The sequence below is a fragment of the Grammomys surdaster genome, unplaced genomic scaffold (assembly GCF_004785775.1).
Source record: "Grammomys surdaster isolate TR1022 unplaced genomic scaffold, NIH_TR_1.0 171, whole genome shotgun sequence".
Classification (NCBI taxonomy): Eukaryota; Metazoa; Chordata; class Mammalia; order Rodentia; family Muridae; genus Grammomys; species Grammomys surdaster.
This window is the reverse complement of record NW_021604619.1, coordinates 1,406,058-1,433,146: the sequence shown is the minus strand read 5'-3', so window position 1 is coordinate 1,433,146 and position 27,089 is coordinate 1,406,058. Positions and strand designations below refer to the sequence as shown.

Here is a 27,089-nt window from a genome sequence, read left to right as displayed (position 1 = left end):
AGAGAGGCAGACAGAGAGAGAGAGACAGAGACAGAGAGACGGAGAGAGGGACAGGGATAGAGAGACAGAGATAGAGAGGCAGAGAGAGAAATAGAGAGAGACAGAGAGAGACACACAGAGAGGCAGAGAGACAGGGACAGAGAAGGAAGGAGGGAAGGCAGGAGAGGGGAGACTGAGAGAAACAGATGAAGGGGAGGGAAACAGAGACAGAGAGAGAGGGAGGTTGGGAGAGAGAGAGAGGTGTTAAAAGAATCAATTTTAAATAGAGAGCTTTTGTTTGTCTCTGTCTCAAAGCTATAGCTGATGTCACCTTCACCAAGTTGGTAATGATAGTATTTGTTACGTTTTTAGGTACAATGACGTTGGGCTGTTTTTTTTTCCTCAATGTAGTATTTCAAGTTTAGTAAAAGATTGCCTTTAGAAAACAATACAACTGTATATATGATGCTTATGTGTACAATGTTCATTTGTTACTAAGAATTTTCCAGAACGGAGTCCAGAGATGCACCATGCTTACTTACTCTGATGAGAATGGAGTAAAGATTTCCTATCCAGGCGTGTGGTGAACTCCCCCTGAGACTCAAGTCTTCTGACTTCACCCCAATGCCTTAATAAGAAGGTATTCTTCCTTCCCAATAAAATGACAATGGTACCTTGAGGTTGGGCCTTTGGGTATCACGCTTCTTGAGTTGCCTGGATTGAGGTCGGATTGTGTTAAGAGAGAGGTGTGGAATAGTGGCTACATGGAAACCCACCATGGCAGACTACAGAATTAGTGTTTTGTGAAGGGGATGATTTATCTAATTCCAGAATAATTAGTTTTCTTTCTGAATCACGATAGCCCTCACTCCAACCCAAGTCCAAGTTTCTTTTACTGTCATGTTTGTAAATATATTAAAGACTGCTGAGCTGGACAGATAGCTCCATGGTTAAGAGCACTGATTGCTCTTCCAGAGGTCCTGAGTTCAATTCTCAGCAACCACATGGTAGCTCACAGCTATCTGTAATGGGACTCAGTGCCCTCGTCTGGTGTGTCTGAAGACAGCTACAGTGTACTTGCATACATAAAATAAATAATTAATTTTTTAAAAGACTGCTTAAAATGGGGCTTTTATATAAGACTTCCAGTATATTTACCCATCTAATCAACACTTAAATATTGAGTATCTATAAGGGGTTAGATGATAGTTGGGTAGTTAGAGGTGAGTGAAGTGAGAAACAACAGTCTGGATCTTCATAAAGGCTTTGATCATTCTTATCAATAATCGTTATAAATTAGCTTCTGCCTAAATCAGTGCATTTTGAGAGGATCTTGGTGGTGAATGTGTCAGTAGTTAATAGGGAAGATACTCAGCAAATCTGGAACTTGGATATTATGAGGAGAACATGCTAGGTAGAGTATCTGCTACAGTTAAGAAGAGAAGAGATACTTAGCTTCTAGCTGTGCACAGAACATATTCCCATGGGTCAACCTATGACTCTGGAGGAAAGAGGAGAGATCAACCCTGCAAATATTAGGCATAGTATTTATTTTCCCAGTGCCTGTGGGAGGCTGAAGTGTCCCTGCTGACTGCAGCTGAGTTCTGTTCATGCTTCTTAGGCTTGGCGAGGTGATGTGATTTATTTAGGTTTTGGCAAGAGGCTAGCTAGCTTCAAGCTTCAGGTTGGGTCTGGGTTTGGTCCTTTAGCTCTCAGGCTTGATTCATGGTGACGGCAGTTCAGGAGGGCAAGCTGTGATGCAAGAACAGCTTTGCAGCTTTTCCTGCTGTTGTACCTACGAACGCGCCATCACCCCAAGCAGGTGTCATGGCCCTGCTCCAAATCAAGGGTCAGCAGGTACGTTAGCCTCCATGAGGCTACAACAAATGGCGTAGTTAAGCCTGGGTAAGAAGTGTAGTAGTCAGGTGGGTGGGAAAGGGTAAGTATTTAAACAACAACTTAACCAAAACAAATGGGAGAACAAGACCTTAAGGATTATACGATCGGACATAAATTGCTTACGAAAGCATATTAACATTCTGGCCTTTTTCTCATTTTTTGATCCATTATTTTATAGTCTCCTGTTTCTGTTGTTTTTCTCCCCTTCAGACTTAGTTTCCTAGCCTAATATAAGCCCACATTTCGTAGACAAATGAGACAATTGAAATAAGCTCAATTTAGTGATTTCCAGCTGACGCTCCAGGATTCCTAAGCCAGTTAGGGCTGACTTTCCGTCAGGGAAGCGAGCCAAATCAAGCGCACCTGCTCTTCTGTTGTGACCATTAGGTTGCAGCAGCTCATAGGACACCACAATTATAGTTCTGGGAATGTCTTCACGCCTCTCCCCAGCTGAACAGACTGGAGATACAGGAGTGTTTTTCTGCATTATAGCCTTTAGAGTCCTGTTAGTGTCTATGCAAGAAGTACATAAAACAACTGTACCATACAGTGATGCAGCATCACTATTATGTATAGAATTTTAAATGTTGTGTGTGTATGTGTGTGTACATATATATGCATGCATGAGTGTACTACATATGCCAAAGCATGAATGTGTAGGTCAGAGGACAATTTGCAGGAACTGGCTCTCTCCTTCCACCATGTATCTTCTGGGAATTGAACTCAGGTCATGTGATTTGACTGCAAGCGCCCACTGAGCCATCTTGCTGGCCGGCACTTATGGGATTTTCAAAGGAACAGATTGGTTGACACTTTTCGTGACATTATTCATTTCTAGTATGTGTCTAGTAAAAAAAATAACCTTAAGAATTTTTGGTATGAGCTACTGATCTTAAAACCAACTAAGGTAAGTAAGTATTTGTTACAGTAAGTAGCATTTGCTTTATCATATGTCATAAGCTATGTTTTCAGTTCAGTTCAAATGGAGATAGCATATTGAGTCTTTCAAATACCTATCCAAATAGGTATTTCATATATATATATATATATATATATATATATATATATATATATATGTTCCCAGAAATACATGGTTGTAGAGTTATACTTTTTAAAAATGTTTTATTTTACTTTATGTGCATGAGTGCCTGGCCTATATGTGTATCTGTACACCACATGTGTGATGTGTGCCTGGTTCCTGAGGAGAGCTTTGTACCCCCTGGAATGCGAATTATGGAGGGTTGGGAGACCATTTTCAGCTGCCTGGTGTGGGCACTTGGAAGCAATTCAGTTCCTATGCAAGCATAAGTGCTCTTAACCACCAAGGCATCTCGGCAGCCCCAATAGTATAATTCTTAAGAAATATTTTCTGGGGACTACTGTATGCAAATTTACCATTTAAATAATCTGCATATATTTTGCAAGAGGGAATGCTTTTTAGTATGTCATGCCACAGCTTGCCCTCTTCCTGAACTCTACTTAAAAAGCTCCTTGAAGATTTTCATGTGTATTTAATAATTCATCATGATGAAAAATCCTCCCACACAAAATACTTTCTGGGCTTTAAGTCTATTTACCTTTACCTATTGGACACTGTAGAAAGGAATTAGTTCTGAATTTTGAACAAGTATATTAATTGTTTGACTTCCATATTTATTCATTGTTATGATTGTTTCCTGATGAACATTAAATTATAGCATACTGCTGTGGAAAATGTTATGTTCTTGAATTACAAGCATTAGTTGTTTCTTTTGTTTTTATATTTTAATGACTCGTGACTTATACACAATGCATTTCCAGGTCTCAAGTGCTCAGACTAATGAGTGTTGGCCAATTGGACACAGCAACATTCACACAAAACATGCAAGATGCAAAGGTCTCCTTTTATCCCCGACAGAGTAGCTCCCCACAAAGGAACCTACTTTCTGGATCTTGTTCCGTCTATTCCTTTTGGTCTCTGTAAGAATTTAGTTGTACCTTCTAAAGTACTGTGTCTGGCTTCATTGTTTAAAATATTTTTAAGATTTATTTATACTGTCACCTGTCATGGTGAATCCTATTGTATGAACATACTAATCTGGTCTTTTATTTGTCAGTACGTGTGTCCCCTCCAGTTTGCTTACTTACTTTAATAAAACTTTGATAGACTTCATATAAATCATTTTGTAGACATGCTTTGGTTTCTCTGGGACAAACACCATGGTTGGCCACATTTTATTTCGGGATTATATGAATTCTTTATCTATTCTGAGTGGATGCCCATTATAAACACCTATATTTCATATCCATCTATATTCATTCCTATACCCACTGATATAGAACATGTGTAAGATAATGCAGGTATGTTACCAGTCTGTAATTGTGTATTAATAACTTTAATAATAACTCTTCAGTGAGATTCAATTTTTTAAAAATTTGAACCAGAATCTCATTCCAGACTGTCAAGCTCACTATGTGGCCCAGGTTGGCCTCAGTCTATACAAAGAGGTATTTTGAATTACATAGCAAGTGAATTTTGCATGGGCAGTGTAGATGGAGCCAGGCACATTTAACTTTTCTTGTTAAGGTTCCCATTCTTTAATTTATTTATTATTTAATTTTATATGTAAGAAAAAATAGAAACATTATAAAATATGGGAGTTATGTAATTTCAGAGAAAATGTCTCTCTGATCTTAGAAATTTCTCTAGAGAAAATTTCTGACACATAAATATCAGAAATATTCCATTTGTGACATTTATTCTTTGCTAATATCATGACCAAATTCTGAAAATACTTTATTTTTATTGCCATATTTCTCATTTAGGAATTGCAAATACACATATTAAAATTTGTGTTAGTTAAGGGTTTCCATGTCATGCTGTGTGGAGACATTATAATCGTGGCAACTCTCATAAAGGAAAACGTTTAATTAGGGGCTGGCTTAGAGTTTAGTAGTTTTCCATGATTGTTATGGTGGGCAGCATGACAGAGCGCAAGCAGACTCAGAGAAGGTGCTTAGAGTTCTACATCTGGGTCCACAGGCAGCAGGAAGGAAGACTGATCCCATGGGCAGAGGCTGAGCTTCTGAAATGTCAAACTCCACTCCAGTGACACACATCCTCCAACAAGGCCACACCTACTCCAGCAACACCATACCTCCTAATAGTGCCACTCCCTGTGAGTCTATGCAGGCCATTTGCATTCCAACCACCACAGTCTTTCTCTTATATTTTTAAATTTTATATAAGTATATTGTTTATTGTATGTAAAGAAACAGAAACTCTGGACTTTACGTAAAACGTTGATTTAGGTCACAACCTATGTCCTTGGTGAGTTGATATCTACTGGTAGACTTTAAGAATATTTATTGAGTAGATTGTGCACCACTTATGTATGAATTTATTAAATAACCTTGGAGGAAAACATGTACTTTTAAAGTGATATTTTCTGAAGAGTATATATCCTATGTGTTGATGGATGTGCTTATGTTCTAGATCCAGAGTGAAGGGAAACGTGACAATTCATGAGACCAAGACACACCATGACAAGTGGGCCAGTCACCATGGTTGTGTTTATTTATTTGTTTGTTTGATTGTTTACAGATGGAGCCTCCTTATGTAGCCAGGCTCATCTTATGGTAAGGACTGCCAATATGGATTAGCACTCTCTGCTATCGTAAAGCATTGTGTGTCAGAATTTACCAAATGAAGTTGAAGAATACAAATATCTCAGGAGGTACAGCAATGTCCCGTTATCATCCCCCCGAAGGGAAGACCGTTCTCTAGAAAGTGCTCCATACCACACCTGCTTATTAACGTTAACATTTTTTCCCTTCCTGGACTGTGAAACCATTTTCTGTGATGTTGCTTATTTGAATTAATTATAGGGGATGTTTCCATTGGCTTAATCTTTCAAAAATGCTAACTCTGTCCTCAACTTACTGATTGCCCTTGTCATCATCAGAATGGATGTCATTTAATGTAGCTCTACTAACTTCCAGGGACAGTATGACAACCTTAGGAAAACTGAGTTTTCAGGGTTTTTTTTTTTCTTTTAAAAAAATATAAGTTCCTAATGCTCCTCTAAGATGAACAGGTTTTTTTTTTGTGTGTGTGTGTGTGTGTGTGTGTGTGTGTGTGTGTATGTGTGTGTGTGTGTGTGTGTGTGTGTGCACGCGTGCGTGCGTGTGTTTTGTATTGTTCTACTTTTTCCTCAAAGTATTTCACATAACGAGATAAAGGAAATTGACACCTCTTGCTTGTTCCATAAATAAAAGGACATGAGAGCAGACCCCTAGCCAGCACACATACAAAAAAGCCAAACAAACAGCAAAATGAATTAACACCTGTGACTAAGAAAAACGTGAAATTTCAAAACACACTCTCCATGTTAACGGAGTTGACATAAACTTGATTTTGCTCTTGAGTTTCCTTGTCCTGATTAAAACATGTATATTTTGCAGAATAATGACATTGCCTTAGTGCTACATAAAGCAATTAAAATAGAGTTCAATGACAACGAAATGAACTCTCTCACACTTGGTGACCTCACCACTATTTTACAGTAAAGGCAGAAATTGGTATAGCAGCTATTTCTTATATTGACTGTCATAAAAGCTGAGTGGGTGTCATTAAAATGCAATTGAGAGAAAACTGCTTTATGAAAGACTATGATATGTGACCCATGTTACAGAGATTCCTTGGGGCTTCATTTCCTCTAAGGATTCATATGTTTTTGTGTAACAAATGAAGGGCTCACATGTCACCAGCCTTTCCCAAACACCTAAATGACACATTATAATCAAATGAGAGCTAATAGGATTCAAATTCCTAAGTCTAAATTTCAGCTCTTTAAGTCTAGCTTGAGACAAAGAAGTGTTCCATTTGAGAACCCCTTCACAGCATTCTAGTGTATTACAGTCACTGGAAGCAACCAGTTTCTCTTAATCTTGCTAGTCTAAACTGTTAGTCTTTATGTGACCTGGCTATTACAGAGTATTATAAAATTGGTGTTTGTATTCCTCCCAGTGGAATCAGAGTGACAGTACCTTTAAGAGAATTGTTGTTAAAAGAACTGTACCAAGACTTAGGTAGGTTTCTTTAGCAACTGCAAAGTGAGATATAACTGAGGGGCTGATCAATAAGACAGAACGAGCCAGTAAAGGGGGAATAAAGACCGCTCAACACAGATGTGTGCAGAAGAGTGTTTGACAAAGGCAGCAGAGTCGCTGCGTGCAGCTCCTCATGTGTAGGACTTCCGCAGCTGTACGATCAATGCACTCAAGTTACATAGGATAGTCTTCAGCAAACATTGTAGAAGGAAGAATCCAGCAGCTGGAATATTTAACTACAGAATTAACTTTGTCAAGGCAAATTCTCTTTGGCCTTAGGTTTGCTTGGATAGGAGGGAAGACAGACTCCAGTCGTGCAGTTTTATGATCTCCAATGTTTTTCTATACATGTGGATCTATAACTAGGAGGTGAGCATGAAATGAGCCCTAGAGCTAGTTAAAATTCCAGAAATAACACCAAAAAAGCAAGGTGAATGAACATCAGATAAATATACAATAGTAGAATTGAGATTGTCATCTCTGAGCACATTGAATCACTTGACAGTGTTCAGGTCTTTTAAAAGTTTGAGCAACTTGGATTTGATTTAAGAAAACAAATATACTTTGTAGTTAATAGTTCATTGAAAAATAGGTGGTCTTGATGGCAGTATTAATTTTAGGCTTTTTTGGGATATAGTGATCTTCATTGTTGGTATTTAAGAAATCGGGGTTCCTTAAGCCCCTCCCTATCTTGTTCGGTGTCTTGGATGGAAACTGTGACCTGAGATGTTGAAAGGTACATTTGGACAGGTATTAGGCCCCGCCCTCAGGGATCTAGCAATTGGACAGGTGTGTGCTGCAAATGAAAGAACCTGTCCGCTGCCACTCAGGAGCTCTCTGTCTCTGTCTCTCTGTCTCTGTCTCTGTCTCTCTTTCCCTCTCTCTGCCCTCATGGCTCTGCCTGACTAGTGTTCATTTGCACACCTTTATCTCTTTCCCAGGCCTTCTCCCTATAATGTGTGCCAGCATCACTCCTCTCCCCTCCCCAGTAAACCTCTTTTACACCAGGTCTTTTCCACGGCATGATTTCTCAGGGGCACACCTTGGCATGGACCAGCCAAGGATACCACCTCACCCAATTATATTTCATAACAACAGGAACTCTTCAGCAGCTGAAGGCCTTTCTTTTCCTCTGTGTTCTTGTCGAGGTGGGTTGGTGGACTGGGGTTTCCTAATTCTTAGAGGCCATGTAAGCCATGAGGTTCACCACCATGTTGCTGTAGCTGTATTGATTATCTTGCCAAGAAATGAACTTTATGAAGTTGACACTGAGATCAATGCCATTTTCAGTATCAAAGATGGAAGCGTGAGTATCACTTCTGGTCTCAGAAGACAACTTGGTCCTCAGTGTAGCCCAGAATGTTCTGTAGTGGGCCCTCCAATATCTGTTTTTGACCATTTTGATGCAGGTTTCTCCAGGAGGCACGTCAGATCAATGATAAACGCACTTTAGATAGGAATAGTAAAAGCCACAACACGCCAGTAAGCTTCACCTTTGGGATGACTGGGCCCACAATCTTGACAGTACAAGTGGCTACAGGATGATGCTCTGTGCAGCCCTATGACTATCATGTCACAGCTTTAGAAAGGGGGCATCTACAGTCTTCTGAGTGGCAGTGATGGCATGTCCAGGGGGTCTAAGTAGTTGGTTATGTAGGAAGGATGGTTGACACGAGTTATTTGTCATACTTCTCATGGTTCATACCCATCCCAACATGGAGTCATCAGTAGAAGGGGCAGACATGATGGTCCTTTTACTTTCCCCTCAAGTGAGCCCCTGTTGTCTACTTGGCAGCATACTCTAACATAACATGTACCAGCATCACCTGACCCCATTTGTTGTTGGAAGGATCTCAGTCCTAGAAGATGGAGATGACCTTCCCATTAATGACAATTTTCCCTTTCTCAACCCTGGGTATGCTGTGGCATTTGTCATGGGTACATATAGACCCATTACTATCATTGATGGCAGTAATATCCACTTTGCCAGACTTAAGAAGCCGAACAGGACACTTCAAATCCATTCACTCTGACCCTCACCATTGTGTTACCAAAATGAGCCTTAAGATGTGGCTGCCTCTGGAATGGGGAGGAGCAGAACAAACCTTAATGCTCTTTTAAGTGTAACTGAAGCTAGTTTTTAAGTTAAGACTAACTTAAACAATTTCAAGGAAACTAAGTGTTATAGTAGCATAAGGTTCAGCTTGTTCAAGTAACACTGTGACAGATCTACAAAATGGGTCTTTATAAATGCAATGCCAAGGAATAGTTGCCGACCTAATTATCAACAGAGCTGGTGTCATTGTCAAAGGAGTTAATTAATGCAAAGTGAATTAATGAGTTTCTATTGTAGGCATTAGGGAAATGTGAGTTATTATGGTCATGAGTGTAACTGATGGCCAGACTAACTCGCTTGCAGGTTGTGATCACAGCAACTGGCAAGGAGACTGGCATGGAACAGGTGTCCCTAAACATTTGTTCATCAGTTAACCAGCCTTTTGTAACAACTCATACAGATGTCATTATCACTAGCGCATCCCAGTGGGACTTCAGAAAACACTACTGCTTTGTATCTTGTTTTCAAGTGAACATTTTTTTGAGCTTCTTCCCAATATTTAGACTGCTGCTATTAAATAAAATCTCCTATGCCCATATACGGTCTGCATTTTTAGAAGATGCTGGAAGGAGTGCTGTGAGCTGGAAGTTATTAGTGGAGTTATGGACATTTGAGTTGAGTTTTGAAAAGACAAAAATTAAGACAGGGAAGGTAACAGACAACTTGATGGAAGGAAAGTGGGAAATGGGAAGGAGGGAAAGTGTCAAGAAAGGATGCCCTAAAAATGTTAAGCTGATTTACCTGAGTCAACAAACAAGCCAAGTGAGGAATTAGGAAGAGGTGGAGATTAAGGGACAGACATGTATGAATGAAATACCCCAGAGCAAGATAGCTGTGGGTGCACGAGAGGGGACAGGAAACACTTTCCTGGTCTCTTCAAACAGAGAAAATGTTTGAAGGAAACATTGAGAAATGTTTCCAGCCCTTCATTTAAGGAAAAACGAGTTTGGAGTTTCTTGAAAGGGCGACTTTAAGAGATCTTTTATCCAGAGCCTCAGACAATTTACACTCTGAAGTTAAGAGGAGTCACATGTGTGAAGTGTACAACTGTCAGGGAAGCCACACATGGCAAAGGAGCCACACTTCACACAATTGTGTTTTTCTTTCTCTCTCTCTCTTTCTTTCTTTCTTTCTTTCTTTCTTTCTTTCTTTCTTTCTTTCTTTTTTTTTTTTTTTGGTTTTTCGAGACAGGGTTTCTCTGTGTAGTCCTGGCTGTCCTGGAACTCACTCTGTAGACCAGGCTGGCCTCGAACTCAGAAATAAACCTGCCTCTGCCTCCCAAGTGCTGGGATTAAAGGAGTGAGCCACCACCCTTTTCCATAGAGGCAAATAAAGAAGTAACAATAGCCAGTTGTAATGAATAATCTGAAGTGAGCTCACTTCTATCCACTACACTTGAGAGGGGCAGGAAAACATATTCTAAGAACAATTCCGTGTTTTGAAGAAATGGAGGTCACAAGAATCTTGTCTTGTTTTTAAGAGTCTTCTCACAAGCACTAAGAAATCCTCTCACAGGACTCCATTCTTGGACTGTGTTCTGACAATCAGTGACTTAATGGAGTCCCCTGAAAAACTCGAGAGGTATAAAGAGGTTTAGAGGGGGATGGCTAAGATAAGCTGTTTCTTCCTTCTTTTATTTTTTTGAGATTATAATATAATTACATCATTTTTCCCTTCCCCTTTACCCCTCCAAATGTTCCGTGTAGCCCTCTCTTTAAATTCATGGCCTTTCCCCCCCATCGGTTGTTGTACATGCATATATGTATGTGCATACATACACCTAAACGTGTGAATGCAAACTGCTCAGTCTAAAATGTTGCTTGTGTTTTGTGTTCAGGGCCGACCGTTTGGCATTAGAAAATCCAATGGTGGGAAGACTATTTCTCCCGCTTTCAGTGTTCCTTAGCTGCGTATGGTTCTTTATGCAGAGTTGAGACCTCCTGCTCTTTTCTCTATCCACGCTGCCATGTCTGTTGTTTTTGTTCAGGTCATGCTTAGGCAGTCATGTTAATGAGACTTTATGGGTGAAGCTTCTGACATTCTGAGAGGACACAATTTCATAGCAAACTCCTCATCCTGTGGTTCTAACCGCTTTGTGCCCTCCTTCCATTTTAATTGATCGTGCTTAGTCAAGTTCGAGGAAGAGATGTGGGGTAACCTCGGCAAGTCCATTGACATGATGGTCCTGCTAGATCAAGAAAGAGCTCAAGGCTCGGAGGCTGTGCCTCTGTCCCAGTGGGTTTGAGAAATCTTACTTCCTAGGCATTTGATCATTCTCTGGAAGGATAATGAATATTTCCTAAGTGACTAGTTATAACTTCATCAGTATGGATGAAAGGGATGACAAAAAAAATTGTAATCTTTATTTGCTTTTTTTCTAAGCACAAAAACATAAGACAAAAAGCAATTATATCCAAGTATTTGAGTTGCTACCAAAGTGTCAAATTGAATTCTTTTGTCCTTTTATCATATTTCAGGTAAAAGAGGCATTATGGTCTCTTGACATATCAAATTATCATTTATTTACAACAAATGAATACAGTCTATTTCTTTCAAGGCACTTACGCGTTTACACACAGTACACAGTACAACACACATTCTTATTTGATGGGCTCCATTAACTCTTTAATTCTCAAGGCAGGTGAATCTGTTGGAAAATTACTTAGCATTAATTGAAAGTAGTGACTGAAATATTTTATTAATGACTTTGTAAATTTCCTTTTCCCAGCTCATTTTATCTATTTAAAAACTCCCCAGCAATTCCACCAAGGAACCATTGTGGGCTCTCTCAGTAGCTGTTTATTAGTTTTCTGGCTCCCAGATGAGTGAATGAATGCCTACGAGAGGAAAAGCTTAGATCCATAGACCCACTCTAACGTCCTTATCTAAAAAGCAGAAAAGTTGCAAAATAGCTCCAGCAATTTTCCTCACTGCTACCCATGTTTGTTGTTTCTACTTCAGGATTTCATAGTATTGGCATAAGCTCTGAGACTCTTGTGAACCATCGTACAACTGCCTGGTGCTCTCGGACAGCATTCAGACGTGGCAAGAAATGTCTACTAAACATTAGTGCCTGTAACTTGAAATGTCCAGTTATAATTATAGCTATTGGTCTTGGAATGTAGCTCAGTTGGGAGTGTACTAGCCTAGTGTACATGCCCAAGGCACTAGGTTCAGTCCCCAGTACTGTCCAAAACAAGTGCAGTTGTGTGCATATATATATATATATAATTTTTGCTATAGGGTCTGAAGTTTATGTCTTAGTAAGCTTGAGGCCAGCCTAGGCTCAATGTGACTCCCCCGAAAACAATGATCAAACAGCAAACAAACAAAAGCAAAAAAATGAAAAAACAAAAACCCAAATAAGTGGTAATTCCTAAAACCTAATTGAAAATGAGAACCATGTCACAGGTATCATGTGGTTTCAAAAAGTTGTCCTCCTAGGGAGGAGTTGTGGCATTTCACAGGCCAATTTGTAACTTGAATATCATTCTCATTTTTTTTTTAAATCACAAAACACCAAAATGTCTGATTAGATTACTTGGCTGAAGAACTGAGTGTTATGCCCTACGGCTCACTGGAAACACTCAAGAATGTCGCCAGTATTATTAACTTTTTCTGATTATGCTCTTATTCAATTTTCAAGTCTAAATTCATCTCAGGTTGCTGGGTTTTCTTTTCAAATAATGGAAGACAATTTTAAGAAGTACGCCTCTTTTTGAGAGTGTTGGTGTTTCGTTTTGATGTGGTAGTTCTCCAGAGAAAATTGTCTCCTGTCTCATGTTTTCAACTCATCGGTGGTCGCTCACGAGGGATAGGCCATCAGTGTAGACCATTGATTCTTATTGCAGCTACAAGGAAAATAATTGCCTGTGGATGTTAGAACTCTGTACAGGTGTATAGTACTAACAGTTGTAAACATTTTTTTTTCAAATATAACTGCTGTTAGTCCTAAGACCGTTGCAATATTTGTCTGATTTTATATCAGTATGTTTTCCTTTATTAGAAAACAAAAGCTATGTGGTTTTCTTTGAGAACAGATTTTTGTGACTGACTGTAGGCAAGACAGGTTGTGCTTCCCATATCAAGTGTTTCAGTGGACAATGAATGGGTGGGTCTTGGGGTTTGTGCAACTGAAGTTCAATGCATTTCACACAGAAGCATGATCTTCCAAGGCTTCCAGAGGAATACAGCAAATTCAGTCACCTGGTACAGAATGTTTCCCAATTGCCAATGAAAATCAGATGTTCTTGTAATTTTTCAGGACTGTTTTCCTAAAAATTATTGATTGTGATTTTCAGGTGATTTTTTTTCTTGACAAAACAAACATTCAAACAACAACAACAACAAAAAGTCAACAACTTCCTTCTGTCTCTAAAAGACTAATAAGCCTCCTGAGAAGTTACAGCAATAGCTCCAGTAGGTTCTGGAGGAAGTAGTAGCTAATGTGTCAGGACCCTGTTGAACATGGCTACACCATTATGTGGAGGGAAAGAGCTTACCATAGGGAAATGGGGTCTATAAGATACAAGTTATTTTCTTATGTCAAGCAAAGGAGGAAATGGCCAAATTCTTCCTGCCTTACAGAGTTGGGGACTGCCAACCAAACTTTGCGGGGTGCATAGCTGGAAGAAGAGGGTGCCCACAGAACAGAGAGCCTGTAACTGTCTTCCTCAGGCCTCTGGAAAACAGAGAGACTCTACCTCTCAGAAATGAGGGTTATGATGACAAATGGGTAGATGATTGTACCCTTGAGCACCTTTCTGAAGTGAATCTCACCAAGGGTTGTCCTTCAGGGATCGTTTTTGGAAGGAACTGGAGTTGGCAGCGGTAGTTCAACCCAAGGGTAACATTTGTGAAAATGATTACCTGGTTTTTGACATGAGATCCCTGTTTACCACGTCAGCAACATGGCTTCCTCTTCAAGTCTTTTCTCACTTTCTTTATCTGGCCCAGTACTTAGCCTTTTCTGTTCTTTCTCCATTTTCTGCCTTGGATTTCTTCCTTTCCTGTAATACCTCATCTAGACATATGTTTTAAATGTGAAACCCCTCCTCCCCAAAAAAACCAAAAATTCTCCCTTCTACAACTTCCTCATTCTCAGCGCAGATTTTCCACAAATTATCGACATCTACTATTTTCATAATTATACTGTAATTTTTTCTTATGAACCTACTGATGTTAAATTGGCATTCCATCTTTCTCTAGTCTCAGCTCAAAACCTGACTTGGGTCCTCATTTTATTAGATGCTTCTCTCTGCTCAATTGATTTTCCTGACTTTGCATTAGAAAGAAAATGTAAACAAAAGGACTTATATGTGGGGTATGACATTAGACATTTGTCCATGACTATAATATTTCAAGAATGGCGAGGGGAAAAAATTGATTTTGGTAAAATAGGAAATTGGATAAAATAATAGATTGGATACAAATAGGCTCACCATTTAAGAGATTTTGCTGCTCTTTTATTGGGCCACAGTTCAGTTTCCAGCACACAGCTTCTGAGATCTGATGCCTTCTTTACAACTCTGCATGTACAAGCAGTTGCACACACACACACACACACACACACACATGCTCAAACACACACACATGCATGTGTGCATGCAAATAAACATTTTAAAACAGAGGTTAATTGAAGTGCTGCAGTGATCCTCGGAATCAAGCGTTGTAGAATTGTGATGGCTGTTAAGGCAGGCAGCAGAGCAACAACTTGGTTTCTTGATATTTTTCTTCTCTGAACTGTCTTTGAAAAGAAGTTTTACTCTTCAAAATTTTAAATATTACATTAATCTCAATAGCGGGTCACCTCTCTTCCGGGATCCTTTTTGTCTGGTTTCCTGAATGTCAATTTCTTGGCCTTTGCAGAGTGAGGCCAGCACCCTCAGGCATTCACTGTGAGAGATGGCCAGCTGGTTTCCTTTCTGATGGTTAAAAATCAACTTTACTTGTCTTTGTGCCTTTCTTAAAAATCCCCCTAGTGTGGCTTTTGAGAGTTCCCAGAATGCACACTGGTGTCAGAAGACGCCCTGATGGTTTGTGGTTAGTACATCTGGCTTTTCAAAGCTCACGTTCACGTTCTCCTCCTGGTGGAGAGTTTCCTCAACTCCATCTCTTATGGGTAAAAGTCACATTCATTTGTTCACAGTGGAATCCACATCATTATGCAGATCTTTATATAAAATGAGTTTTAGGACAGTATTTTTGCAGCCTCTCCTCTCAGCATTTATGAATGGAAATGAGATGATTTCTGAAGACTCTTTTGTAGAGAGTATTTGAATTGATTTTTATCAATTGCACTCTTCCTTAAAATGACTGAACTTTTATCTTCTTCATCGAAATTTTGTATAGATCTTTATGTCAGATAAGCTGCATTGCACATCACATTTTCCTGTGTTCCCATTGGATTAAGGTCACTCTGTATTTCTACTTCAGCTAATAACCTTTGGCTATCAACACTGCTGTGATATTTGAAGACATTTTAACAGTGCACCTGTATCTTACACTATGGGTATTGATAGAGCTTTGAAGTCATTGCATACCCTTTTAACAAACCCTTAGCATCAAAGGGTTGCATGCTTACAGGGCAGGACAGTGACTGGATCCAGATCCTGGTCTTCATAAAGGATCAACACTAGCCATTTATCATCTTTATTTCTTTTTTTTTAATTAAGCATTCCATTTGTTTATATCTCAAATGAAATTCCTCTTCCGGGTTACCCTTTGACAAGCCACTCATCCCACAACCTCCCTCTCTTCCCTTCCATTTGCCTCTATGAGGATGCTACCCCACTCACTTGCCCTCTCCCACCTCACCCCTCTAGCATCCCCCTATGCTGGGGCATCAAACCTCCACAGGACAAAGGGCCTCCCCTCCCACTGATATCAGACAAGGCCATCCTCTGCTACATATGTATCTGGAGCCATGGATCTCTCCCTGTACACTCCTTGGTTGGTGGTCTAGTCCTTGGGAGCACCGAGTGGTCCGGCCAGCTGCCATTGTTCTTCCTATGGAGTTGTAATCCCCCTCTGCTCCTCTAGTCTTTCCACCAGCTCCCCCACAGGGTGCCTGAGCTCAGTCTGATGGTCAGTTGCTAGCATCCACATCTGCATTAGTCGGGTCCTGGCTGAACCTCCCAAAACGCAGCCACCAGGTTCCTATCAGCAAGCATCTCTTGGCAATGGCAACAGTGTTGGGTTTGGTATCTGCAGACAGGATGGATCCCATGATACAACCCACAGACCATATGGAGCTTAGGAGGAAGGAAGACCAGTGTGTGGAGGCTTCAGTCCTGCATTGAGTGGGGAGAACAGGATTTGTCATCATTTAAAACATTGTAATTCATTTGCTCATTTATATGTGGGGAAAAGGAAATGTGGATGTAATTTGCCCCACAAGCTGAAATCTGAGAGACGCTTGAGGGCAACAATTCTCTTCTACTACTGGGGTCTTTCTTCTCTGCTCAGGTCTTCAGGCTTGGTAGTGAGTGCCTGTACCCTCTGGATCATCTCCCCAGGATTCTAGAAATGAAATTTTAATTCTCAAATATCGAATTCTTTTTCTAAGTTTCCTTTTCTACCAAGTAGGACCTCTCTATACCCTTGCATAGGAAGAGGAAACACATACAGTTTTGTATGTGATTGGTGTTAAACATGAAGTTCAGCCCCTGTGTGGAAAAACCAGAAGACACGAAATTTATTCTTTTCTTCACTAAAAGATATTTCCTTGCATGTGATTTTAAGGCATCATGTCACAAAATGTTCTTGTGTAAATATTTAAAGTGGTAAAAGAGATTTTGTTTTTCCTTATGGGTTGAAGAGGTGGCTTAATTGGTACAATGATTGACAGGCAAGCATGAAGACCTGATTTCTACTTCCTGAATCCACATTTAAAAAAAAAAGCTGGGCGTGGCAGTTTGTGTTTATAATCCCAGTGCAGGAGGCAGTAAGGTAGGAAGATTCCTGGAGGTGTCTGACTGGCCAGTGTAACTGAATATCAGTGAGAGAATGCCTCCAAAACTAGATTAGAGAGTGATTGTGGAAGATACATGATACTAACCACTTGACTATATACCCCATCCCACCACACACTTACAGAGAGGGTAGGAATGGAGACAGAGAGAAAGAGAGCGAGAAAGGAGGGAGATTTCCATTCACAAAATCATCTGCTGAGAAATATCCCTTTTTATTAAGAAAGAGAACCATATAAAACAAAGAATGGTGTTAATTTGAATCGAAATGCTATTCACTATGAATTATAGTTTGAGAGCATTTTTACAGAAATGTGGTATAATTCCAAAACCTATGTTATCTATGGTGAGTTCTGAATCATGCCTTCTACCATGTTAAGGTAGTTACATAAGTCTGAGAACTGTAGCTTTTAATTTTTACCAAATATGTAGTAGTTGACTGATGTATGTCAGCAAAATGCTAGGCTCTTAATATGTATTAATGAACCCAATAGACTAAGATCTCTACTCTTGAGCAACTTTTATTTTAAGCAGTGGGAGACATGAGGGATGACTTCTGTAGAGTTGGGCATACAGAGGCTGCTTGGGCGTGTGTGACGGTGCTCCCTGTAGAACATTGTAGAGGTGAGAAGACTTAGTGGGGTGAGAGATCTCAAAGACCAACACTTGAATGAAGCCATGAAAGGGTAAGAAGTTTAGTCATACAGGTTTGGGAGAGAGTACTCCAGACAGAAGTAAAGATTGAAGCAGAGATGCTAAGCTGAGCATTGGAGTCAGGACCACATGAGCAGTAGCAGGGGAGGGTAAGCTCCCAGAGTTAAGAGATGCTGGAGAAGACATCTGAAAGACTCTGCATTTTATCATGAAAAGGCTGGGAAGCCATGTAGAATTGTAGATAGTGGTGTCTCATCTGATATATTTTTCATAAGATTTATTTTTCACTTGGCTGCTGTGCTGAGAATAAACTCAAAGACCAGAGCAAGGGTAAAGACTGAGCGATCCACCAGAAATCCATGGTAAGACTCACTGAGACGGCTCCCATGTGGAAAGGCGCTTGCTTCCAAGCCTGATGACCTAAGTTAGATGTTCAGGACCCACGCTCATGGTAGAAGAAGACAACCAACTCCAGTTAAGTTTTCCTGTGTCCTCCAGATGAACACCTTGTGTTCAGAATGAAACTGAAACAATGTGTGTAAAGGGGAGATGAGACACAGTCTCCAAACAGACTCTAGACCTGTTTTGGAAATGCAGTTCATATGGTAGATTAGATACAGGTATGAGGAAGAGAAGAGCCAAGTCCAGTGTTTGGACCTAACAGCTATGGGTAGATTTTTACTCCTAACTGAGATAGAGATACCTACTGGGGAATCAGATTTGAGGAATGAAGGTCCATTTAGGAGATGTTGTTGTTTAGTAGTCAGTAAGGTGTTCAGTGCTAGAGAGGCAATTACATGTATGACCAGGGTTAAGAAGACACATTGGCCTGGAGATAGGAACTCTGCATATATTTTATGTAATTAGTGGTAAATGACGTGATTGAGAACAGCCTGAAATATTTTGAGGGTGAGACGGAAAGCAGTCCAGTAAAAATGCCTGTCAGATTGCTTTTTGCTGGCCAGCAAATTAGAAGACTATGTGAAGTATTTCATTTTCTCATCCTTAGGTTATATAACTATTCTTATGCCTTTACCGTGAATATGGGTAACACATGGGAAGTTGGCATACGCATATGGTGGCGTGTGCATGGCCTATGCTGTTTAACTGAAGTTGTCTCCACTAATGATACAAAATCTATGGGACTAAAAACAAACATATCAATTGTTTAGACTTCGGCACACAGCTTGGAACAGACAACACCAGACCAAATGGTTTCAAAGGGGAGGGGGTTTATTAAGAGAGTGGGAGAGCGAGAGGAGAGAGAGAAGAGTAGAGGAGGCTGGCCATGACCACGTGGAGAGAGGGGGAAGGGAAGGGAGGAAGGGCGAGGGGAAGCTAGAGGCAAGAGAGTAAGAGAGTAAGAGAGAGAGGAGGAAGGAAGCAGCCCCTTTTATAGTGGGCACGCCTACCTGGCTGCTGTCAGGTAACTGTGGGGAGGAGCATACCTGGGTGTTGCCAGATAACTATGGAGGTGGAATTTAGACAGAATACTAACATCAATATCTATAGACTATTAGCCACAGCTTAGAGCCTGGGAAGTAGTTGCCTCACATTAGCTATGAAACAACAAACAACTTAAAGTTTAAATTTGGATAAAGTTTTATAAAATAGTGATGGTATATTTATGTAGAAGCCCTGGTAGAGGGGAATGATTGCTAACATGCAAATGAAAAGTCTCAAAGAAGGGCTGGGAGAGGGGGAGATAGATAGGAGGGAAAGAGAGGAAAGGGATTATGTAAACTGTGTTTCTTGAAGGCATTCAGAATTTGTAATTCACATAGGCTAGTATCTGGAAGCACACGCACTTCCTGTTTGGAGAGCCGAAAGCCCTTCCATAGTCTCATCCGCAGGCTTGTGGCAATGTGAATTTCTCTCCCCTGTGAATGTGCATGGACCAGGAGAATTGGTTGAGTGGGCAGTTGGCAGCCATTCATTGAATTGATTGCAAGCATTCTAAAACCCAGCAGAGCCAAGGGTGGGGTCAGGGGGAGCAGTCCCCTGAGGTAGCTTCAAAATGCCTCATTTGCATAAGTCTTCAGTGATGCTTGAGAGATAGCAGACTGCTTACAGGCAAGAACAAGACTGTAAGAGTCCAGATCTGACTTTTTCATCCAGTAATTGAAGACATCAGAAAGGATTAGAGGTCAAAGGCCTTGAACTCTTGATTAGACTGTAAAGGTCCCTGGAAGGGAACAACACGCAGGATTTGTGCTCTTTGAATATAGTGGAAGTGAATACTGGAGAGACCTTTAACAAACTGAAATGCCATTGTGTTTCTTAAAGTAGGAAGGGACCTTATCATTATAATGTATCTAGTGGATAGGGAATAATGTAAATTTCTTGAGCTAACAAATTCCATACATTAGAACTGTCAAAAATTGTAAGATTGTAACTCGCCAAACTGAATTACATTTCAATTATAATTGTAAAGGAATGTTAATTTTTATAGGCTAGCAAGCTTCTTCTGAGTGTAGAATAATTTTTCTTTTGTTATGAGTAGCCCACCAGAGATGATGATCACTCAAACACAGTTTATTGAAAGTCTTCATGGCAGCTAGCTGGGAGTACATCCAAGTGTTCAGGGAAATAGGTATAACCTGTGATGTCTAGAGCCCAGGGCTTTTGAAGGCAAAAACCACATCTGGTATATCACTGGCAGCTACAGAGGACTTTGCAGAAGCAAGCAATTTAACAGAACCCCTTGGTTAGCTGGAGGGAGTTTCTACATAAACAGTTTAACAGAAGCTAAGTTAGCTAGGATATCCTGACCTTGGATTCCTAGAATAGAGTTTGATAATTTTCTGTGGGGTTAACCATCAAGGAGATCAAATTCTAATTAAACCTAAAATGACCTCAGCAAGAATACAAGAGGGAGGAGCCTCTGCACTTCTCTTGCCTTGTCACACATTTTTTGTCTTAGAAGATTTTTTTTTTATCTGAAAGAATTCAGATTAGAAAAATGTAGGAATATATATTATCCTGACTAAGAATCCCTTTAAACTATGAATAACTAGCAATCGAAAGCTAGTTGTTTCTTCCCTCAAAACTCAGATTCTGTAGCTACCTATAGCCAGTGAAGGAGCAAGAGTCTTCAGGATAAAAATTAGTGTGGGGAATGTGATGTTGTCTTGTTTTTGTTTGTTTGTTTGTTTTTTAGAATTAGGTTTGAATCAAGCTTGTTTAGTTATACAGGGCGCTAATCCCTGCCACTGAGGAAGTTGAGACATTAGAGTAAACAGGTTTGAGGCATGGGTTATAGAGTGAGTTCAAGACTAGCTTGGGCAAGTTAGTGAAAAGCGGGCTGGGCATACAGCAGTAGTAGAATGCTTGGCTAGATTCAATCTCCAATATCAAACATAAACAAGGAAGTAAATTAAAATGTGTATATTTAAATTAATTCTAAGTGCTCTGTGATTTGAAGAGCAGTGTACTCATTTCTTATTATTTAAGATTCAAAGTTCAGAAAACCAGATCAAGTTTTTTGTGGTTGTTGTTGTTGGTAAGTTTGTGTAGCAAGTGGAAATGGAAGAAATATGCCAACTGGTTTGGTTTTAAAATGAAACCACAGGTTCTTATGATTAGGTAAAGCTTTCTTCCAAAGACATGGCTTTGTAGTTACAAAAAAAAAAATAGTTTGGCTTATCTGCAATTCTTAGAAAATAGTCATTTCAAAGAATAAGAAAATCTTTATGTGGTAGATTTCCTTCCAAGCTTTGTACAAATACTTGATCCTTAAGAGAGGAAAAAGCAGAATTTTGATTCTCAAATTCTTCAAAAATTTTCCAACTCGGTGGTATTTTCAGAAGCCAGCCCATGTAGATCAAACAGGCTGTATATGCTATTTTGGGCTGAGTGAGAATTGTCAACGATTTTTTTTTTCCCAGTGCTCTGAAATTTAAGTTACTGGGCCTTACACCTTGTAAAAGTGAGACTGAAGTTCCAAGCCTGAGAAATCCTCCTGGGTGGCTTCGAACAGCTGCCTTCCTTCAAGTTGTCTTAGTGCTGATACATGAGTACCTCCTTCAGCATGAGACCCATCTATTGGGCATCAGCCACACCAGACTTAGCCTTTATCCCAGGAGGAAGGTACAGAGAGTTTGAAATGGCTCCTTCTCTTCTCTCTTCTCTCATTATGATTACATAGTGATTTCCCCGTGTACTTGCTGATAGAATGAGCAGTGTGTGTCTGCTATGTATGCACATTTCTGTGCCTGTGTCTGTGTCTACCTGTATGATTTCTTTCAGAAGTGGAGAATTTTGCCATGCAGCTTTTTCTCTGACAAAACTGTTTTATTACCAATGTCTCCCTAGAAATCTTCTGGAATAACATGATTGGCCTTAATTTGGAGCAGTGTAGCCAAATCTCCAGGAAAATTCTTAAGAGCCAGGCTCATGCTTATAGGCCCTAGAACCTCAGGGTATTTATATCTAGCAAAGTCTATAATGCCCAGCCTCTGTAGTATAACCAACCCTCTCCATTTAGAGCTGTATTTGCTTTAAAGCTTTCAGATGTTTATGAGTCACTCAAGTGGAGTCAGATGGAGATGTCTTCTAATTTTGGCCAATGGATACCTTTGGTGCTCTAAGCCCCATTAAGACTTAAATAAGAATACCAACTCCTCTTGTCCTTTGGAGCTCTGATGCCTTGTCTACCTTCTGCATTTACTTTATCATGAAGGGCTTAAAAGAAAGATATTTTCAAGAATTATTACTCATGTACACATAACAAACTTCCCATGTGAACCTGTCCTTCATCTCTTTCTCCTCCTCAGCTTGAAGAGAATTTGTAATATGGGGGAATATCTAGAGCCTCTCAGATCTCTTTTAGCATAAACAGGGAGACCTGTGTGGTAGTTAATGATGGGCAGTAAGAGTCCGTATCTTTTAGCGAGACAGCCAAAGCCATAGAAAATTCTGCTGGATTTTTAACCTATCAACATAGCAGCAGTTCCTATTTTTAAGCTCTCAGATGACTTCACATGGTGAGACCAAGGCTTTCAATAGCTTTTCTGCTATGGGAAAAGCTGCTGACAATCATTTTACTGATGTTAAAAGGAAAATCAAATATCGAGGGCAGCATAAAATTTATGTGGGTATAGTTGAACCTGTGAAAACCCAAGTCAAAGAATTCTAATATCCAGGGACTTTTCAGGCCCAAGGTTAATGGGCTCAACAAGACTTGCCTTTAGATTGTGTTTTCAGTACGGTGTTTAATTTCCAGATATGCTCTACCCTTTTATAATTAATAGTGCGTTGTGCTGTCTATCATGCGCCCCAGGTGTGTTGTCAGGGACATGGCGAAGCCTGCTGCCTGCAAAACACCAAGAAATGCTGAAAGCCAGCCCCATCAACCACCACTGTAAGTATGGCATTGGTTTTATTGACTGAAAATGTCACCTCTTACCCAGATCATTGGTTACTGATTTTATTAATCACTTTGCATGTGGGAGTAGATATACTAGTGTCTCTATTATATGTGTAATGAAAAACTACTACTAGTCAGTTAGATAAAATTACCTGAAAACAAGAGCTCTGGAGTAAGTGTCTTGGTTAAGTGATGTTTCTTTTATCATATTGCCGGAGGCCGACTAGAGGAGAGGGAAATGTTTTTACAGTATCATCAACTTTTGAGTTGTTTAAAAGCTACTGCTATTATTATTGGTTTGGGGATGCATAAGACCTGGATCCTTAGACTTTTAGAAATGAGGAATCAATGATCAATATACAAATGGGGTACCAAGCAGAGGCTAGAGGAAATGAGCAGGTAATCTATCTCCTAACCCTCATACAATAATGTTTAAAGGCAATAAACAATCCTAAGAGATTGGATTGTTTCATGTTTTCTTTTACATGAAATTGGATTGTCTACCTAGCTTCATATTCATTTTTGTATTCTTAGGGGTAGGTAAAAGGATAATTAAATGTGACCAACAGAAGGGTAACAACAAAGGTGGAAGAAGGCATTGAATATATAAACTTTTAGTTTCCCATTTGGCATTTGAGGAGATTAAATAATGTCAGAATTCTGCACTCCACAGATGATGCAGTCAATCTTCAGAATATAAGCGTTCTCCTAGTAAGAGAAGATGAAATTTTCCTTAAAATGCATAATCAGCAGCAACTTCCTTAGCAGAAGCATCACCGTGAACCACTCACTACTGGGAAATGTCTCTTTCCAAAGTTTATAGGAAAAACCTTTGAAGAAATGTGTCTTTAGATGAATTTTCTGAGCATCTCTTCAGCTATCTGAAAAATGTTTTTATGCAAAGCCAAAATTAAGTGATGAAGCAGTAAAAGAAAAAGCTCTGAAGAGAAAATTAAAATTTTCTGACTAGCCAATTTCTATGGCAAGTCTTTATTAGCAGTGATCAAAATTAAACAAAAATTAATGTTTTCTTAGGGTAATAGGAATCTTTTATGGGCATTGCATAAGCTATCACACTCTACAGAATTTTAAATCTCTTTACATCTTACCTAATCAAAACCCGCATTTAAAATTGGATTTTGCGTCTTTGATATTATCTCTCCTTGCTGCTCTCTCCTAAGGTTTGGCCATTTAAATGCTTGTGTTTGGCAAGCTGTATACAAGAACAAAGAGTTGTAAATATTTTAAGCCTCAATATATAACATTTTACCAAAAAGTTTAGGGTACTTAATTGATGTATTAAAGATTTGGTCTCAAAAACTAGACTTGAATAACTATTTCTGCATAGTCAGTATTTTCTAAGGAACAAATTTGGTTTGACCATAGTAAGAACGATTTATAATTACTTTGATGAATGTAAAAATTTATAAAAATACCCCAAGTGGTTACACCACATACCTCCTTTATGTATTACTATTTATGTATGTTATGCAGTATTTTATTTTTTATTTTGATATGGGAATCTCACTGCTTTTCAGGATTATCTAAAAATCCAAAGCTTAAGCTATCCTCCTGTCTCAGTTTCCCCAGTAGAAGGAGAGGCATGTGTCACCATGTATGGGCTTTTTAAAAAATAAATCCTCTTATTGTATGAAACACTTGCTTATGACAGAATTAGTCTTGATAATTCCCAGAAAACTTCTGATCTATTCTAAGTATCTCATGTCTTAAAATTAACATTGATTTAAAATATCTCACTTCCTCCCACCGAAATAGCTTTATTTTACTTTATGTGTGTAACTTCCGATGTACATGTTCCAATCTGTACATGTATGTGCGGATATGTACAGATATTTAAGTGCACACATGTGAAGGTCAGGAGTTTGATGTCAGGTGTCTTTGACTAGTGCTCTCTGCCTCATCTTTCTGTCTCTTTGTGGGGTGGGTGAGTGAGTGTGTGTGTGTGTGTGTGTGTGTGTGTGTGTGTAATAAGTCCATGTGTGCACATATGTGTGAGAATGTGTGTGCATATATGTGTGTGTGTGCACACTCAGGTGCCAGGAGAGATATTGGTATTTCTTGCCCTATCTCAGCTTCATTCACTCAACACTAGATGTCTCACAAAACAAGGTGCCAGGTTGACAAGTCAGAAAATCCCAGTCATCTTCCTGTCTCTCTGCTTGGGCGCTGGTGTTACATGGTGGCCGCGCCATGCATTCTTATGTAGGTGCTAGGAACCTGACTCAGGTTTTCATGCTTGTGCGACAGGCACACGGACCTACTGTGCCATTTTCTCAGGCCATCTTCACCTTTTTTTATTTGTAATTTATTTATTTTTTTGAGTCTGTCACTGAAGCAGATTAGCTAGACTTTCTGGACAAGGAGCTCAGGGGATCCTGCCTTTGCCTTCCTTCACTGATGTGACAGAAACACACAGCTGAATCTCTTTTATTTAGATGCTAGAGATCAGAACCCAGATACTCATATCATGAAGCACTGACACATTGAGACGTCTGTGGAGTGACTGATTTTGTTCATTTTAGTGCTGGGTTGAATCCCATGTAAGACATATGTGAGGCAGTCACTATCACAGAGCTGCTTCTCAGCAGTGCACAGTTCCATTTTAACTGGGTTCACTGGTTGCAAATTACATGTTCACTTTGATATTAGTTACAAAGTGACAAATATTTGTATCTCCAGTTAAGACTTTAGACTTTTTTCCTCTCCCTACCCTTCTCCTCTCTCTATTATTGAGACAAGGATAGTATATCCCTGGCTGTCCCGAAATTCACTATGTACACCAGTCTGGTGTCAAACTCACAGCAATGGGTTTGCTTCTGACTCCCCAGTGCTAAGATTCAAGTTGTAGTAACTAAACTAGGCTAAAGCACGATTAATCACTATTTTTCTTTATCCTCCCTTTTTATATTAATTAAATTTATTTATACTCCTAGAATTGGAAATGAGTCATAACTTAAGTTGAACCTCATGTTACCAGTGGTGTCTCTAGCTTTATTGGACATGCAGCAACAATTTAGGCTCCTTGAATCCTTTTTAACCATCTATTTTTCACACTTTAATTCTCTGATTAAGAAAGTAGACTTCTCTCTAGGTAAATAGAAGAATTTAAAGACCAGCTTTCTTATTTCTTTTTACCTTTTGTAGAGGATAATATTTGTGAATGAAACTCTCCATATGTGGAAAAGACAAAATGAAGTTAGGAGGGAATTTTTGAGGACAGATTTTAGCCATTAATGAGTTGAAAAAAAAATGTTAAATCATCCTGATAGCAGGTCAGAAAATAGTTGACAAATATCAGTGACCAAACCTTGTTGTAAAAATTTGAATGGAATAGAATAGAAAATGGTAAGAGTCCATTCCAGATAGGACTTTAAGACAGAGTTATTATTCAAGGTAAATGAGTTGAGGTATACATTTTAATATCCATCACATGTAATTTGATTTAATTAGAGTTTAATTAGATTAGCATAATCAAATGCATCTATATATGAAATGGCTCTTCTTTGTTGGAAGTAGGGAAAATGGAATTTGAATATGACATAAGTAGATCCAGTGTCAAATCCACCCATAGCCTTTGTAATAGTTCCTGGAGAGATGTGGAGACCTTAGAGGAGAAATACAGATCCTGTAAGAAGTCATTTGAGAGCTAGAACCTTCCGCATGTGGATAGAACTTTCTGCCTAACTGAATGTATCTATGAGGCAGTAATTTGGTGGAGCCACCATATTCACACTTTGATGATAGACACATTGATCAGGAAACTGAGTTGAGGATATAAACCAAATCTAGGATGGATGGCCAGTGCAGTGGTGTGTGTAGACATTGGATTAGTGATATTGTGGTATCTGTGTGCTATCTAGTTTTATAAATTTAATATACAGTTGAGGCTTTGTGATGTGCTCAGGTAAGCATGGCAACAGGTGGCTCTTTAGGTGAGGAAAACAACAGAGAGGGGAGGGAGGAGAGGAGAGGAGAGGAGGGGAGGGGAGGG

The 27,089-nt window shown here is 39.5% G+C and overlaps 1 protein-coding gene across 7 annotated transcripts in view; it reads left to right on the top strand.

Moving 5' to 3' along the window:
• The window catches only part of Rims1 (regulating synaptic membrane exocytosis 1), a 481,904-nt gene that overhangs the window by 59,841 nt on the left and 394,974 nt on the right, over positions 1-27,089 (top strand). For all 7 annotated transcript variants that reach the window (XM_028767193.1, XM_028767198.1, XM_028767197.1 and 4 more), the window contains exon 2: positions 22,991-23,071. In XM_028767193.1, coding sequence (XP_028623026.1) covers positions 22,991-23,071 — 81 coding nt within the window. The remainder of the gene's footprint in view (positions 1-22,990; positions 23,072-27,089) is intronic.